This window comes from Octopus bimaculoides, chromosome 14, assembly GCF_001194135.2.
Source record: "Octopus bimaculoides isolate UCB-OBI-ISO-001 chromosome 14, ASM119413v2, whole genome shotgun sequence".
Lineage (NCBI taxonomy): Eukaryota > Metazoa > Mollusca > Cephalopoda > Octopoda > Octopodidae > Octopus > Octopus bimaculoides.
The window spans coordinates 21,620,032-21,639,323 of NC_068994.1; the positions used below are offsets into that span (position 1 = coordinate 21,620,032).

The following is a 19,292-nucleotide window of genomic DNA, read 5'->3' on the forward strand; positions in this document are numbered from 1 at the left end:
GAACATAATGCAAAACGGTGCATCATCATCTACTGCCCAATCTGATAGAATTCTGGCAGAACTGTGTAGCAACAGATCGCCAGCAATTGCTTCATCAGAAATTGCCGTCCTACCTCCTGCGAAAAGGAATTACCCTGCTATGTATAATCAAGGCAGCGCAAAAAGTTGTTTTGCACAAGCATTTGTATAGCCAATTAGACGGATGAAATTTACGTACACTTAATAATGTTACACAAAACAGCCTTCAGACTTTCCCTATTAATTTCATCTTTTGAATTATGAACATATTTACATCATAAGGGTCTTTTCATTGTAAGGCTTTCTTTTTTAGTTGATTTTCACCTAGCAAGACTTATCGTAGATGGTGTAATAAGTCACACCCGGACAACATCAGGTTATACTGCTAGTATTCTATAGAGAGTTAGTGGTAAGTATGAGTAGCAATATTCTGAATCACAGTGTCCATGAGAATCAACCAAAAAGTCTTTTTTTAATAACTTTCAGCCCAAAACTAACAACTTCCAATAATCCCTGACCTGGCAGTGACCACCAGAGTACTGCCATCAGCCAGACCCGCGTGAGATGCACAGAGAGTGATAAAATCATTCTTCAATTGCTGACTTACATCAAATAGCTGTTGTCATGACTAGAATGGATCTGTCTGCCAACCTAGTCTATTGGGAAGATTGTTCTGCCTGTCTGGTAGTAATAGTAAAAGAGGCAGTGTGATGGAAAGGAACGAATTGAAAGGAGCGAGGATAGGACTTTTCCTCTCTGGTTAAGCTTTCATCAATTTTTTCAATTAATACTTGAAAGAAGGAAGGAGAAGGGGAAATGTTCTGAAATGTAAGTGAGAGTGGTAAGCATAGCATGCAGGTTGTGAGCACTTGCTTTGGTTGTTTGGTAGTGGGGATTCTTGATTTGTCCTAAAATAAACTTTCATAGTATGCTTTTCATATTTGATGTAATCCTCACCAACCACTTTGGCAGCTTAGTACTATTAAAACAGGATTGAGAGAAAATATTGAAGAACACAGATCCAGTGCACTTATTTGACTATTTAACACCATCTTTTTAGTTTTTAATGTTTCTATATAAACATATTTTTAGTTGGCTTATTTGTCATAGTGAAAGCAGGTAGCTCAGTGGTTAGGATATTGGCTCATGATCATAAGATCATAAGTTCAATTCCTGACAGCACATTGTGTCCTTGAGCATGCTGCTCCAGTTCACTCAACGGGCAAAAATAAGTAATGCCTGTATTTCAAAGGGCCAGCTTTGTCACATTCTGTATCATGTTGAATTTTCCCGAAAGCTATGTTAAGGGTACATGTGTTCATGGAGTGCAAAGCCACTTGTATGTTAATTCCATGAGCAGGCTGTTCCATTGATCAGATCAACTGGAACCCTCATCTTTGTAACCAATGGAGGACCAGTTATATTTGTTACTGATAAACTTTCTTACTCTTGTAAGTGACATGCTCTCTTAATTAAAAGTTTTCGTATCAAAGGCAACACACCATTTAAAAAACATGGTTGATATATATTTGAAGAACATTAAATCTGAAACACACCTTGCTAACATACTGAAAGGATTCATTACAAACAAGTTAGTGTTTCTATGCTTTACTTTTATGTGCATATTTTTTTACATAACACCTGAAAATAATAGGTGAATCTACTAACTGAAATGCGCAAACAGAAACAAAGAATGATATTGGAAGACCAATCAATACATACCATACAGATGAAAACTTTACTGCTTTTAATTCAAGCCCATATTATATTTCATCATCTTTTTATTAACATTTGGCATGAATTGGATAGGTATGTGCAGATTTAACTATATTTCATTTCTCTCCTCATTTTTGCTGCAAAGTCTAACTGTTCTTACCTACCCCAATTAAGACTTCCTTGGTCTATATGTCCCACTAACTGTATATTGGCAGTCTTAACTTGCTCATATTTGTAATTTAGTTTATCCTAAATATTCTTGGTCTATGTTCATTCCAACTTCAGACCATATCTCTATATGTTTGAAAGGATGAGAACTTAAAATTGAGAGATAGAGGAAATTCTTAGAGTAGATTATTGAAAGAAAAGTAGAAAATTTCTTTAGCATGTGATTGAAAACTTCTACCTTGTACTTGCCTTTTAAGAGCATTAGCTATGAAGAAGTTGTTAGCAAGAAAGAAGACTCTTTCTGTCAGGTAAATGGCCCTGCTCAATACGTAGGAAAGGAGTTGGAAGTAATTCCATTCACAGCGCCCAGTGTAAGCTAGAGACACATAAGAGATGCAGTGGAATTGCAGGTAGATTAACAGATAAAGTTGTCTTCGTATGTGGCAGATGTGCAGGAACAATAAGCACTAAGAGCACATGGGACTTAGTCTCTCTCAAATACCCAGGAGACTCTTGCGAGGTTGTAGATAGTTTCTGTTACCTAGGTGACCAAATTAGCAATGGTAGAAGATGCTTTGAAAGTATTGTTTCTAGAATAAGAATAGGATAGAGGAAGTTCAGAGAGCTATTACCTCTGTTGCCAACAAAAGGACTCTCTCTCAGAATGAAGGGTAGATTGTATGATGCTTGTGTACAAATGGCTATACTCCATGGATGTGAGACATGGGCTCTGAATGCAGAAGACATGCATAGACTGGAGAGAAATGAAGGCAACATGCTCTGTTGGATGTACAACATCAGTGTGCATGTATGACAAAGTGCAAATGTATTGAGAGAAAAGTTGGGGATAAGAGGAATCAAATGTAGCATGCAAGAGAGAAGACTTCGTTGGTTTGGACATGTGATGTGTATGAATGAGGACAGCTGCATAAACAAGTGCCGATCACTGAAAGTGGATGGTACCTGTGGAGGAGGGCAACCCAGGGAGACATGGGATGAAGTGGTAAGGACCGATTTCAGGATGTTGGACCTCATAGAAGAAATGACAATGGACCAAGACGTCTGGAGATACAAAGTTCTTGAGAAGACCTACCCACACGAGTGAAACTGACTTCTAAAAGCACTTGTGTTCCACCCACATGTAACAAGAAAACACACCTTACCCCAACAAACCAAACTACATCTCTTCTTTCATGCACTATGCTTACCTCTCACTCTCCAATCCTGTCCTCATGGCCCTATTCACTGTATCATTGCTATCCGGTAGCCTCCCCCCACCTGCTCCATATACCCAGGTTTTCACCACTCACTGCACCCCACCCGACTCTCTACTCATGTTTCCTTGGCAATGTCCTGCCACTTATATTATTACCTCTGTACCTCAAGGGTATGCCCTGCCACTTGCCACCATCTATATCTCTCTCTTCCTTTACTCAACCATCCCATTTATATTCTGATCCCCATCCCTGGTGAGTATGCCTGGCACTCTGCCACCATCTCTCTCCTGCACTCTTACTGTCTCCCACTCTCTCTCCTTCTCCTGCTCTTCCCTCAGACTGGGCAACCATGTATCACCTTTACAATGGCACACCTGTTTTTGTCCTCATTCCTGATCTCTGTCTCTCTCTGGCTGGGTAACCATGTACCTACTCCTGTTTCTGACTCTGTCTCACTATAAACTTTCATCATCTGACAAAAGATCACCTCCTCCAATCTCAAAGGATCTTTGTCTTGCAAGTTACTTGGTGACCCTGCCAGAGCTGATGCCACCTAGTCCACACTGTAAAATGGTTGGCATTTGGAAGGGCATCCAGCTATAAAAACCTTGCCAAAACTGACATCGCCTGTGCTTGTGCCACATAAAAAGCACTGTCTACTCTGCTGGGTGGTTTGTGTTAGGAAGGGCATCCAGTTGTAAAAGCCCTGCAAAGATAGACACAGAAGTCTGGTGCAGGCTCCTGTCAAACTGTCCAACCCATGCCAGCATGGAAGATGGACATTAAACAATGATGATGCTGAAGTGGTAGTAGAAAAACTGGGGCACAGACTTAACCCACTACAATTTTACTGCCATAGTTATAACAACAATAAAATTAATAATAATGATTCCTTTTGCTTAAACACAAACCTCCAACAAAGCTATGTTGAGAGAGAGAGGCGGGGGGGGGGGGCTCTGTGGTTAAGAAGATTGTTTCAAAACCACATGATTCTGGTAACACAATGGAGAAGTATCTCCAACTGTAACCTCAAGTTGACCAATAACTTGAACAGAATTTGGTAGATGAAAACTGTATTGAAGCCAATCATGTATGTGTGTGTATGTGTTTCCCAATGAAAGAGTTTTAAATTGCACTCTTTTACATCAAAAGCTAACTTAGCCATTTGATGAACAGAGATAGCTAAAATGATATTACAATGAAATAAGTATTGGGTTCATATAATCAACCAAACCCTTGAAGGCCAGTATGATCAAATGCAAAGGCTGAAATTAGTATGAGAATAAAAATATAAGTGCATGTGCATATGCATGCTGTGTATGATCAAAAATGACTTAACAGAAGTTTTTAAAATTAATGAAACAATATATGAATGCTGGGAAGGGCTGGGATAAATGGACATAAATTTTACCATTAATCCCAAGGATGAGGTAGGCAATGGAGAAACTAAAATGATAATCTTACATATAACAACAATGTTAACCTCATAGTGAATGCAAATACACAGATAACAAAACAATAAAGATCATTCAACTTACCATACACATTCGAACAGATACATATAAACATATGGTAATTTCTATTTCTATAGTAACACTTGGTTAGTAATTTTGTTATAAATCAAACATATCATCATCATCATCATTAGACACCTACTTTTCCATGCTTGCATGGTTACATGTATATTAATATACATTAAGAAAGTAATAAATAGAAAAGCAAATAAGTTCCTTTTTCCCTAGCTTTTGAAAGCATTTAAGGACTTTACTTACCGAAGACATAACTTTTTTAGATGAAACTGCTAAAGTTTTATCAGTTTGATCCAAAGTCAAACTGTTTGCGGACTTCTCTGTGGACTTTTGCATACAACATGGTTCAGCCCAGTTTAATGGTCCAACCTTCTCAGTTCCAGTAGTAACTACTGTGGTTGTCTTAAAATTTGCATTATTAGAAGTTAAAGTGTAGTTATTAAGCCAACCCCTTAAGAGAGGTTCCTGACAATGGTCACCAGAACAACTGATTGATGCTTGTGATGGAACTGCTGGCCAGCTTAATGCCACAGACATGTCTCTGACAGAAGTCCAGTCTATATGATCGGATTTTTCAGACAACCACTCAGTTCCTGTCTTTTTCAATATCCTTTCACAATTTAGAGCTGATAATTCTTCAGCCAAATTATCAGTTTCAACATCTTTACAACAGTCTTTATTTTTATTATCATTATTAATATCATTTTCATTTTTTTTATAAATATCAATATCTTTAACATCCCCAATATTTTCAGGCTTGCAATTTGTATTTTCATGGTAACCTTGATTAGTAATTTTGTCATAAGACATCTCATGTGGCTGCACAGAGAGCCACTTTTTAGCCGTGTTTTCCTCATTCATGTTCTCATTTCCATACTTCCCAGGCCAATAACATGGTTTCTCTGAGGTAGCAAACCATGTATTTGATTTCCTAAGAGACAATGGCGTTAGAAGTGGGTCAGTAGTTAAATAAGATGAAGCAGAGAGAGAGGTTTCAGGCGTGCAGTCTTTGCTTCTTGGCCAATCATTTTGCTCTGTTGAAAGCTTTGGAGTACAGATGAGTGGTTTGTTGAACCAGACATCACTATTGATGTTGTCCTCACATGAAACAGGGCACTGCAATAAATTGCCTTCCCAGACTTGTTGGCTGTTAGTTGCCTCCATCAAAGCTTTCTTTGTTTCCTTTATTTTCATGGCAGATGTTGCACTGAAATACCAATCCAGTTCATCAGTCTGGGTGTCATCCACTGACCAAGACTTGCCCAGAAGGCTTGTTGATGATGAATCTTTATTGACCCTACTTTGTGACTTTATAACAACTTCTGGCTTAGGCCACATTTGTTTACCAGATGTCTTGTGTACAGGTGTCTCTGATGTCCAGTCTGAGTCTTCTGTGCCTGGACTTTCCAGCATCCAGTGGTCAGCTCCTGTATCTCCACACCCATCGTTACTGTCCCACATTGTAGGGTTAACTGCTTCAGAACTTAAAGGTAATGCTGGTTGCCAGGTATGTGTTTTTTGTGAATTTATCCAAGTATTTTGCTGCTGTTGCTGCCATAAATCAGACTTAGCACAGACTACATCTGATATGGGAATCTTTGAAAGGTGATTTGTACTGCTGATTGTGCTAAATGGTGGCACTATACCACTGAGAGGACTACTGTGACTTGACATCATTGAAACTGATTTAGAACTCCCTTGATTGTTTGGCCACTGTTCCTCTTTAATCACATGACCACTGATATTCAGAGCAGGGTTCCTATGTGTATCATCTGCAATTGATGATGGCTGGGAAAATACATGAATACAGTTGCCAGGATCCAATGCAGCAGAACTACAAGATGAGGTAGAAGATGAAACAGCAACTGGCCATGAATCATGTGGAGCAATTGGCGTCCAGTTTATTGCTTCAGTTACAGCTACAGGTGTCCAATTTAGTATTTCATCTGACCCACGACTCCATGTCTTTGGATAGTGATTTTTAGCATCAGATGCCATTAAACCCAATATACTGGTTGTACTACTATCAATATTATCTCTGCCCCATGGTGAAGGTGTTGAAGAGGTGCCAGCAGACTCTGACTGATTGTCATAACTCCAGATACTAGCTGCATTGTTTATTTTATTTCTCTCACAACGACTGAATGCACCGCCTACATCAGAAACCCCATACTGTGGAGTACAAAGACTCATGTAGCAATCAGACTCGAAACCAGATGGCAATGGCCTAACATCAGATGCAGTAGCGCAATCTCTAATGTTATCTTCTGAACACACCTCTTCAGCAAGTTTTTCAAGATCATAATCTACAAAACTTTCATTAGGCTGCTGACAAGTAAGGTGAAATTGTGTTGATCTTGACTCTTCTTGTGGCGAGCTGTGAGACATTCCAGTCTGAATGTATTTATCTGTATTCCTGTGCAGGCGAAATTTTGGCACAAATCCTATTTTGGGATGAACACTTTCTGTTTTGTTCTCAATAGTTTCTGCTTGGTGGAAATCTTGATAAGGTGATCGGCATTCGGGATGGCCTCCAAACAGATCTGGAGGCTGATAAAGAATTGGTGCCATTGCTGAAATATTTTCAGGAATGAATCTTTGTGATTTAGCATGATTTGAACCAACAGTCACCAAGAGATCTGCAGCAGCAACTGCATTGAGAGTATCCAGGCTAATTTTGTGTCCAATACCCACACCAGGTGGGGTTTTAATTGGTCGAAAATGAGTCCTGGGAGAAAAATATAACATCTCATGAGGTGATATTACTGGACTGGATTGTTGTGCCAATTCTTCCTCCTCTTCCAAAGACTTACTTTTGTTGTCTTCCAGTGTTTCAGAAAGCTCAGCCATTACTGTGTGTTTACGTGGAATTACATCTTTAAAGGCAGAGCATTTAGAAGGAATCAATTCAGAAGCTTGAAAAGGACCCATAACAGAGGTCTGTAACAAGGAAGATGGAGATGAAGACAATAAACACGGAGAAGTTGATGAAACAGTTGAAGATGACACTGGAGAAGTTACAATGGAAACAACAGATGAAGGAGGCGAAGGTAATGTTGAAGTTTGAACTTCTGAAAACTTTTTTCTATTTTCAAGATTAGTGGTTGCATCGGATTCAGGTAATTCTGAAGTATCCTGCATTTTATCACATCCAGGTAGAGGTGGTAAATTATCATCTTTTACATCAACTAAAGCTGAACATTCATGTTTGGCACTCTCTATGGCATGTGGAACAAATGTGGTAGGCAAAACCTTGATAGGAAGTGATATAACAGGCTTTTCTGGGTAAAAGTCTCTGGCTAATGGAAACATAAAACTAGAATTGCTCAATGGAGGAGAAAGGAGAGGTGATGAGAAGAAAGACGAGGAAGAGGCTGGCCAACTTTGCTGATGGTAGAAAGGGCCAGTTGGTGAAGAACTGTAGAAACTATAATAGTTACAACAGAAATAATCCCAGTTACCAAACTGTTTACTACTGCTGTTGTTGTTGTTGTTGCTGCTGTTGTTGGTAATTACTGCAGCAGAAGGAAAGATGGAAACAGGAGAGAACAAAGACGTGTTATCATGGAGAAATGAAGAGATTGGTGGCAAGCTGGCAACCTTAGGTGGTGAGTTTGAACTAAGTGAAGATGTGGTAGCTACAGAACCAACAGTTGGTAGAAATAACGTAAAAGGGTTATGCTTCAGCTGTTGTGGTGAGTAAGAGCAAATATTGGAATATGGGCGGTGTTGAGGAATTGGCTGGCTGGACATGGTTAACCGCTTTTGACAGTTTATGTTCCACAACTGAGAAAAAGAGTTACCTTTAGTAAAAAATTCATCAGGATTTGCAAGGCCTTCCTCAATATTGTTGTCATTGCAATTTTTACACCATAGCTGATTGATTATACTGAAGTCTGGTAGACTGATTGACTTACCATCTACAGGATCAACAACAGTTGATAGCATAGAGTCAGGTTTACTAAAGCTTTCCTTCTTATACTGCAGTTGATGATCTTGCCATAGTAATCTCATATCAAACACTAATTGCTCAGGCCATTTCTGGTTGCCTTGGGCAAAAAGTTCAGCTGAGAAACTTGAATCTAACTTGTTGTATATAGCAGTCATATAGTTTTCAGGAGTTTCAGTTGTTTGACTATCTCTTGAGAAATCAGGATAGTGACCAGGGGTGAGTACAGGGCTACGAATTAGTGCTGGCATATCAGTGTCTTTCCAAGTGTTTCCTGGTAGTGATTCAGCACATGTAGAAAGAGTGTCTAATATTTCACTGTCTTCAGTATTTTCACTGTTAATGTTCAGTGGCTTCTGATCATTGGACACTGAAATATTTTCGCTGAGACTTGATGGATCTTTAGAGTCACATTCTGCAATATGGGTCAGATATGAGAGGTCAACTAGAGACAGTGATGATGTAGAACAAGGAGAAGTTGATGAGGGAGTGTTGACAGTAGAAGAACAGACGGAAGAAGTATTGACTTTACCACTCTCCGTATTGATTGATGGATGTCTAGGGCTGAGATATGAGTGGCTAGTGGCACAAGTAAAAGTGGAAAGCAGTGAAGGTGTTGCTGAAGTGGTAGTAAAAGTGGCATCAGCTGTTGAGGATTTTGGGACAGAACTCTGCTCAGAGTCAGTGAGAAGTAACTGGGGTGTAAGTACAATGCTTGTAACTGCAGTAGCTGGCTGAGGTGGTTGGATGTCAACAAGCAAATGTCCCGGAAATGACCATACACTTTCAATGTTTGGTTCAGTGGTCAAACAACTTGCACTATGGTGACTCTTGGGAAGGTTTTCACCAATGTGTGAAGTGTAGCTAACTGTTTGAGAACTGCTGCTAGTAGTGGTTGTTACAGCTGACCACAGGTTAGTATCGGTCATTGTAGTTAGCAGAGCATCATTAGTACAATTCAGACCAGAAGTTACCATATTACTAATTGGACTGTTTCCTGATTTCTCATTGGTAACAGCTGTCAAATTTTTATCACAATGATTACTTTCAGCAACTGGAGAATCAACTTGTTTACTTTGGCAAAAACTGCCAACAGGCTCATTGCTCATGCTTGATGTTGAAAGCATGCAGGAGTCAACCTTTTCACTTGGGTAAATAGGCGGCTGAGTTTCAACAAAAGGGCCGAGTAACATAGAGAAATTATCAATCTTATTTTCAGTGAAAGACTGAATATCATCTAATGATGATGGTGAAGGGAGTGGGTAGCTGTGCCTCTTATAAAGTCGGGCACGCAATTTACTGCTAGAATCCACACTACTGATAGAAGGTACTTCAGCAACTGTAGTGCATGCAACAGGAGAGCAACGCACAGTGTCAAATGGGTCTTCAAAGTTGCTCTCATACCAGGAGGCATCCTCACGAAATGCTTCACAAACCATATTAGGTACTGGGTTTATCTCCTCGTTGCTCCATTTCATATCTCGAAAACTTTGGTCATAGTAACTGTAGTTGATTTCATCGAGAAGAAACAGTGGGGATGAGCCTGTGGGTGAAGGAGGATCTAAAATCGAAATAGATTGTGGAGCTGTTTGATTCAGTGCAACTGATCTCACAGCCAGTTGGTTTCTCAGAATGTCTTGTTGATTCAAGATATCTGATGCATACTGAAATTGTTGATCCTGCATTCGCCAGTGCGAAGTATGGGAGGTGGAATATGGATCTCTATCTGCTGCCAAAGCTGGACGTTTCTCATTGGATGAGAGGAGAATATCTTTGAGAATATTCTCCACAATTATACAATATTTCTGACCCTCTCTATCAGAACATATACTGCTTTTATAATCTGAATTATTGTAGTTATCCATTTTTCTATGGTAGTATTGGCCTTGTTTCAAGTTCTCACAGCCACCAATTAACTGTTGCTGTTGCTGGGTGACAGTGTGACTTGTTAAAGGCTGTATCTCCGCAGACATATCACAGGTTAGAGCACGGCAGAGCTTACTCTTGCCTGATCCAGTTCGCTGCTGAGGTTGCTTCATTGAAACCATGTGTAGTGGATAAAAACCTGAATTATGGTGCCTGTTCCGAGCAGAACTGTAGTGAGTAGTTAAACTACTGCTTTCTGTTTTTTTATGGACATTTTCTTTGTTTCCATGGTGTGTGTGAGAGCTGCGAGTACCAAGCCGGATAGTGGAGTCATTCCTACGACGAATGTTGCCATTCCGTCTGCTCTTAGTTTGGCATTTGTTCTCTTTAGTGCAGGAATTAACTGATGTAGAGGTGCCACTGCAATTATTACCACTGACAGATTGGTAATGTGATTTCTTATCAGCTTTTACTTGGTGAAACTGTCGTTTACGTTGCATCAGCTGTTGTTGTTTCTGCTGTTGCAGTTGCTGCTGCTGCTGTTCTTGTTGCTGCTGTTCTTGTTGCTGCTGAAGTTTTTTCTTCCAGACATTTGAATTGTCAGATCCTGGAATTACAGTGGAAGGAGATCCTATAGTAGGTGTGGTCTGGGAGGAATCTGTTGACAGGGCAGGAAATGCAGCATAGTACCTTAAAGAGAATGAAAAGAAGATAGTTTTAACTTTTACATCTTACTGATGAACTTTCAACATACAAGATACAAGTAAAACATTTAAACAATTATCTAGCTTTAATATGTAAACATAAGAAATTATTCTTGGTGGTCTCTGTGTAAAAGAACCTCTTTAATCATGAATGACCATGGGATTGCAACTAGAAGATTCTCCTCCAGGGCACAAGCCTGGGCAAGGTTGTTTGTGGAAGACCAGCAGTTGCCCATGCATACCTGCCTCCTGTCTCCACACAACTGATGTTATCCAAGGGAAAGGCAAAGGCTGATACAGCTTGGCACCAATAATGTTGCACCTCATTTCTACAGCTGAGTGTAACCACCCCTCCTTCTATGTATAGATATGATATATTTGTGCATGTATGTACATATCCCTACTTACATGTGTGTGTAGGTAAAAGCATATATGAGCATATGAGCAGGTGTGTGTGTGTGTATGTGTGTATGGCTATATTGGTATAAATACATATGCAGATTTATATGTTAGACATAGGTATATGTGAGGATGCATATATTTGCCTCCATATATATTACATGTGGGGTATGTATGTGTGCACATACTCTATTGCTGTTTCTCTCCCTTCTGCTAGAACTTAGAACAACCCCGCAATCCCCACTCACTTGTCAGAAGACCATTTCCTTATGGTTGCTACAATCAATGCTGGCACAATGAAGGCTGATCTGGTGGGATTGTTGAAATGCTAGAGCATAGGCATGTAGATATGTGCTGTGTGAAAGAGGTAAGGTTGAGAGAAACTTCTACTGGGCTCCACATGGCAAAGAATGGGGGTATGCACTTCTGGATAGATAATAGTGAAGGCATGGGTGATGGAAACATACTCTCAACAGAGGAATGGATAAAGTGATTGAGGTAGTCAGAGTGTGTGATAGGATTGTTAAGTAACATTTATTTCACCATATGTTCCACAAGGTGGACTGGCAGATGAACAAAAGGACCATTTCTATGAGTTCCTTCTGCAGATGACTTGCTGATCTGCAACGCTAACTTCAGGAAACCTACTAGCTACTTGATCACCTATGAATGTGACAGGCACACAAGCCAGATTGATTAGATTCTCACCAAGGAACTGGATAAGCAGAAGCCTGTGAATGTAAAATACATTCCTGGTGAAGAATGTATAACCCAACATAGGTTAGCATGGTAGTGACATCAGACTTAGAGCAAGAAGTAATCTGAGACACAAAGCAATCTAGAAAAGGAGGATATAGAAGCTTAAGGATCCTTTAAACAATTAGAGATTTAGAGATACTCTAATTGAAGCATTTGATGAGGAGATAGAAACATATAACAGAGAATAACTGGAAGGTCCTATGGTTGTCACTTACTGACAGCTACATGCCAAATCTATTAGCCAGACTAAGGGTGATGTGGTGGTGGATTAGGGAAAAAGACAGAGCCATAAAAGCAAAGAAGCAGGTTTGGAAAGTTTGAAAGAATGAGGGTAGCACGGAAATACACCAAGTAGCTAGAAGAGAAGCTAAGAGACAGATTTATTTAACAAAAAGGAGAAGCAGAAAGGAAGAGGTCTGCCAATGTTCTTTGGTATGAGGATCAGAGGTATGAGGTGTTCTGGATTGCAAGACAGTGTATCAGAGAAAATCAAGATCTTGTGGGAGAGAAGTGTGTATGGAAGGATAATGGAACATTTGCAATTATTGATTCTGAAAAGACATATGGAAGTGCTATCATGAAAGGCTACTAAATGTGAAGAATGAATGGGAAACAGAGAGTCTTCCTAATGTCAACATAACAGAGGGCCCCTCTATTTTTTTTTTACAGCAGTGTGATAAACAAAGTAATTCACGATATGGTAAAAGGAAAAGCCTTTGGCCTATCAAAAATTATCCCTGAGATGCTTAAAAATCTGGCAGAGTGGGACATGACCTTGTCACCTGTATAATTAGGTTGTACATGAAGGTGTCATACCCAATGACTGGTATAACAGCAGGATAGTCAACGGTTACAAAAATAAAGAGGTGCATTAGAGAGAAGTAATAACAGATGTATCAAATTACTGGACCAGATTATGAAAGTCACTGAAAGAGTCATAACTCAATTAACTAGGAAGAAAGTTAACCTAGATAAGATGAGGTTTGGTTTTGTGTCAGGGAGTGGCACCGCTAAAGCTCTCTTACAAAGGAAGCTAGGAATAGAAGAAAGGCTAATGAGAGACCTTCAAGTCATGTAAAGGAATGTTATCATTAAGGTTAGCAACAAATGCAATGAATTTAGTGAGCAGTTAGAAGTTCAGAGTTTGGTTAACAGTCCCCTCTTATTTATCAGAGTCTACCAGGCCATAACATAGGAATTTGAAACTGGTTGCCTAAAGGAACTCCACTATGCTGATGACCTAAGTTCTGGTTAGGAGGAAAATAGACGGAATGCCAACCCCTTCAGGTAAATGATCTTGTTCAATATGTAGAAGAGGTGTAGGTGGAAATTCCATATGATGTACTCAGTGCATACACTGAACATATAAAAGGTGCAGTGAAATCACAGGAATGTTAACAGAGTAGATATTGTTTGTGGCAGATGTGTACACAGAATAAACACTAAAAGTGCACAGGAAATGGATTTTTTTGGAATGCCTAAGAAGATCCTTAGAGTTAGTAGATAGTTTTTGTTCCATAGGAGACCTAATTAGCAGTGGAGGGGGATGTACTGAAAGTATAGATGCTACAATGGCTAGAGAAAGTTCAGAGAACTATTACCCTTGTTGGTAACAAAAAGCCTCTCTCTCAGAGCAAAAAGAACATTGTGTGATGCTTGTGTATGAACAGCAATGCCATATGGTTGTAAAACTTGGGCCGTGAATGCAGAAGACATGTGAAGATTATAAATGAATGAAACTAACATGCTTTGGTGGATGTGAAATCTCAGTGTGTACATATGACAAAGTGCAAATGTACTGAGAGAAAACCTGGGCATAAGAGGCATCAGATGCATTTTGCAAGAGAGATAACTGCACTGGTATGGTCATGTGGTGCATATGGATGAAGACAGCTGTAGCAAGAAGTGGTGATTGCTAAATGCAGATGGTACACATGGAAGAAGGGAATCTAGAAAATGAGATGAAGTAGTGAAATCTGACCTCAAGTTGTTGAAGAGGAGATGACAAAGGACTGAGATGATTGAAGAAAACCTGTCTGTCTCAGCAAAAATAAGATTCTAAAAGCACATCATCAATATTTATGCTTCCTCCCCACCCATCTACACGCGCCAAACCTTTCCTTGAACTCATCTTTGTAATACCCATCCAACCCTCACCCTCTTCTACAGTACTACTGCTCAATTGTAACGAGCAGAACAACATATATTCCTTTCTATTTTTGTACCAGCAGTAATTTTTTTTCTTAGAACCACTTGCCACACTCCCAACATCATCCCATACCACTATATATCCAGTGAACATCCATTTCCCCTGAACACTCTCTCATCTTTATCACTGATACCTCTTTTGCATATTTATATAACTCATATTCATCTGATGTGTGCCTTACCTCTGCCTCTCATTGTGCATCTTGTCTCCCTCATACTTCATCTCATCACCCTACCTATCCAGTCAGCCAAGCTCAATTCTCTGCCCACCCACTCCTATTCTCTCTTTATTCCACTTCTTGTACTTTCAAGGCATGCTTTCATACCTCACCTCCACCATCCTTTCTCCATTTTCAGTTGGGGGGGGGGGTACCCTTGTATCTCTTCTACAGCACCTATTTCTGTCTTGTTCTCCTACTTTAGCTTCTCTACACCTGGTACAATGCTATCTTCCTTAGTATTGCACTCCCTGTCTGTGAAAAGGTTTTGCCTTACATATTACTTCATGACACCACAGTGCTGGTGCCATGAAAAAAAAAAGTATCCAGTACACTTTGTAAAGTGGTTGGGGTTAGGATGGGTATCCAGCCACAGAAACATTACCAAAGCAGGCTAGTCGGATCTTGTCAAACCATCCAACACATAGCAGCATCGAACATGGACATTAAATGATGAGGATGATGATATATATACATACATCTCTCTCTCTGTATATATATATGTATATGTGTGTGTGTGTGTGTGTGTGTGTGTATATATATATATATATATATATGCATACACACACACGCACACAAATGTACATATAATACAGTTTGTGACACAGCTCCTGTTTCTCAAAACTTACAGTTTTAAATTATACAAATGGGAAACCAGTTAACTGTATAAATTTTAATTTAAATAAATCTTCATATATACTCTCACATTTTGAACTCTCTTTTTCTATACTACTGCTTGTGTGGATTAAAAACGATACAAACACACACATATAGAGATATTTCTCTTTTTATTTTTTTATTAGTGTCAGCTCAAGAGTTGTGGCCATGATGGGGCACTGTCAACTGGTGTTGCCACACTTTTATTAACCCTCCTTTAATAGTTGGCACTGGGTGAATGAAGGAGTTTAAGGCCGCTGCCCTCATTCCCACTTCCTGTTATGAAGTTTGCTCATCCAAGACTCTTGACAGGAGATCCACTTTTGACAACATCTACATCTACACCATGTAGGTCTCTCAGCTTCTTTGGGAGAATACTGAAGAGGCTGGGACCTTGAATCCCAAGCTATGGCAGTATCTGGTCCTATATTTTGATGGTAGTGGAAAGATTTTAGGCACTGTGGAATGGTGCACTGTTCTGACATTTGTATAACTTCCAATGCCAAAGTTTGGGACAAGTCCTTCCAGGATCTTCTATATGTATATTACAGCATATTTTTCCCACCTTCATTCCAGGGAGTAACGTCTTGACCTCTTAAGTCTTTCTCAGTAACTAATTTGCTGCATCGAGACTATCTTCTTCATGTAGCTCTGCTGAACTGCTTCAGATTTTGCTATTAATTTCACACTCTATCATGACCATATTTGGGAGCAATAGTCAAAATGGTTTTGGACAAAAGCTTTCCAGAGGACCATCATGGTTTCCTGCTCTCTTATTCTGAAAGTATTAAGAATTCAGCTGGTCAGCCACCTGCATTCCATTGCCAACATTGTAATATGCACATGGAAGGATACATCACTACTCATGTCAATGCCCAGGTCAATTACTAATTGTGATTCTGGAACTGTGATACCTCCAGGTTGAGTGTATTTTGTCTGTGGATAGCATAAGGCTTGGAACTTTCCAACATTAAACTGCATGTTATTGTCATCAGCCTACTTGTATATTGCACCTAACTCTTGCTGTAAGTATATGCCATCTTCAGGGTTTTGTATTACCTGTGAGACTTTTATGTCATCTGCATAGCTTGTGAGGGTGGTTCTGTGTGTGGATGAGGGTATATCTGAGTGGGCCACTATGAACATTAGTGACCCTAAGACAGTGCCCCGTGGGACACCACTCATTGTTTGTGTTTCCCTGGAGGTGGTTTCATTGGCTATCACTGCCTGACTTCTATCTTTTAAAAAGTTATGTAGCCACTCTCCAAGTTTTCCAACTATACCAAGTAGTTTGTGACATATCATTCCATGATCAACATGAAGGCCTTTGCAAAGTTGAGATATACTTGATCTCTGCTTCACATTTGAGTGGTCAAGTAGCTGTTTCAGCACCCAGTCATAACGCTGTAAGAGCTGTGTCAGGCAGCTTCTTCCTGGTCAGAAACCATGCTGGGTGTCAGTCAGTAAGTCATTATCTTCAAGGAACATGATTAGTTTCCTATGGACTACCCGTTCCATGACTTTGCTGATATGAGAGGTTAGAGAGATAGGCCTATAATTTTTAGCATCCACTCTGCTAGCCACTTTATGAAAAGTGCATATTATTCCTTCCTTCAGCTTGCCTGGAAGCTTGCTACTTGCAAAGAAACTCTGGAAGAGTGACTGTAATGGTTTCACTAGGGCTCATTTACACTATTTTAGAAGGATTACCAGGTAAACTATCAGTATCAGTAGAGTTCAGGTTTATCTCACCTATGGCCAGTATCACATCCCTTTTTATGTCTACAGTAGTAAAGAACTCTACAGGTTTGCTGACTTGCATGTGCTGTAAGGGTATGATGAAAACACTTCTGAATTGTTCATTCAGCGTTTCACTCATCTTCACTGGGTTTCCCATGAGGGAGACATCTTTTTGGAGAAGTGGCCCTACCCTGCAATGCACGGAGGCTGTTCCTTTGGCAAATGTAAAGAGGGCTTTGATTTTATATTTTCTATAACTCAGGATTATTTATCTGCTCTCTCTTTCTCATGGGAGTTTTTCAGATTTTCCTCAATCTCCAGCAGTGTTGTTTATAGGCAGGATTTTTCACTGCTATTGAATCCAGATCATCAACAATGATCCCAGTAAGTTGATGCATGCCATTGCAAAGAAGCAAGGTGTGGATGAAAAGGATTGTGGTACGTGAGGACATTTGTTACTTTTCTTGCAAGATGAGGGAGAGACAGTTTCTTTCTAAGGCAATGCAGGAAAAGTGACTCAAGCACACCAAGAAGCTGATCAACAAGTTGAAACACTTGCTGGAGCCAGTGATGCTGTGGTTTTTCTCTGACGAGAAGCATTTCTGACAAGATCAGAAGATCAACTTCCAGAACAAAAGGTAGCTTGTTGTCTCACCCAACGACATGACCAGAGTAATGCGAATGAAATTTCCAGTGACAGTGTTGTCAGCAGTGAAGGTGATGCCATGCTTCCCTGCTTCTTCCCTGAGAGCCTCAGGTTGAACACTGATGGCTATACCAAGGTTCAGAACAAGGTAGTGAAGTGCATGGAGGCTGTACATGTGGCAATAAAACTCTGCACCCTACCACACTAGCCAGAAGACTCAGGCCTGGTTGTCAGAGAATTTCTTTGGTCACAGAGTACCTGACATTTGGCCTCCTAACTCGTCTGACTGCAACTTCTTTGACTTCTTTGTGTGAGGTGCAGTGGAATGAAAGACCAACAAATCCAGCTGTAACACAAAGGACAAGCTGAGACCAGGATTACCAGGGCCTTCAAAGGCCTAAAGTGGGATATAATGATAAAGGCCTGTGGCCCATTCATTGAGTGAGATTGACAGAACATGTCATAAAGACAAACTGACCCAAATTTGAAGAATATATCTCAAAAAATAAAAACACTTTTTTATTTTTTCCTGCGACAGTCATCATGTGAACAAATATCGTTTGCACCCTGCATGTATGTGTGTGTATATAAACACACACACACACACATACAGGGTGCAATGGTTAGATTGTCTCCATTTTATATTTTTAATTTTGTGCATGTGCTTTGTTTGTTTTTGATTTTGTCAATTACACAGTATAGTAGGGTCAGTTGGGCTGCGAGAAAAAGAACACCATGATGCAATTCACTCTACCAGAAATTTGGAAACAACATGCTGTACTGCTTGGCATTTGCACCAGAAGCTCCAATACAGAGTGTTTGGGTGTCAATCTGAAGACAGTGCAGAGGATTCGGAAAGAGTTGGACGAGTCTAATGATGATTATGAAGGTATGGCAGCTTGGAAAACTCACTCTGCTTGTTCTGATAAGAAAAGAACTCCTGAATTTGTTGGTGAGATCCAGGCCATGCTTGACAACGGTCCCTTCAAGTCAATCAGGTCCATTGCCACAGACATGGGAGTGTCTGAGTTTCTCATCAGGTAGGTAAGGCATGAAGACATTTGGTATTCCTCATACAAGATGAGAAAGGACCAATTTTTATCCCAAGCCATCAAGGACAAGAGGAAAGATCATGCTATGAATCTCTTGAACAAACTCAAGCATCCCCTCCAACCGAACATGCTTTAGCTTTTCTCAGACGAGAAAAATTTCTGCCAGGATCAGATGGTGAACACACAGAATAACCGTTGGCGTGCTGTGTCCCCAAAATATGTACAGAGAATGATAAAAATCAAACATTCAGTCAACATCATGGTGTCTGGAGTGATCACTAGTGATGGCAACATTATGTCTCCAGTCATCTTCCTATACGGCTTCAGACTCAACATGGAGGCCTACATCAAGTGACTGGAGGAGGTAGTGCTGCCCTGGGTCAAGAGGGTGGCTTTTGGAAGACCCTATGTCTGGCAACAGAACTCTGCACCATGCCACACAAGCA

General features: G+C 40.0%; 1 protein-coding gene across 3 annotated transcripts in view; it reads right to left on the bottom strand.

The window, feature by feature from the left end:
- The window catches only part of LOC106875078 (serine-rich adhesin for platelets), a 98,115-nt gene that overhangs the window by 41,107 nt on the left and 37,716 nt on the right, over positions 1–19,292 (bottom strand). For all 3 annotated transcript variants that reach the window (XM_052972750.1, XM_014923047.2, XM_052972749.1), the window contains one exon: positions 4,892–11,153. In XM_052972750.1, coding sequence (XP_052828710.1) covers positions 4,892–11,153 — 6,262 coding nt within the window. The remainder of the gene's footprint in view (positions 1–4,891; positions 11,154–19,292) is intronic.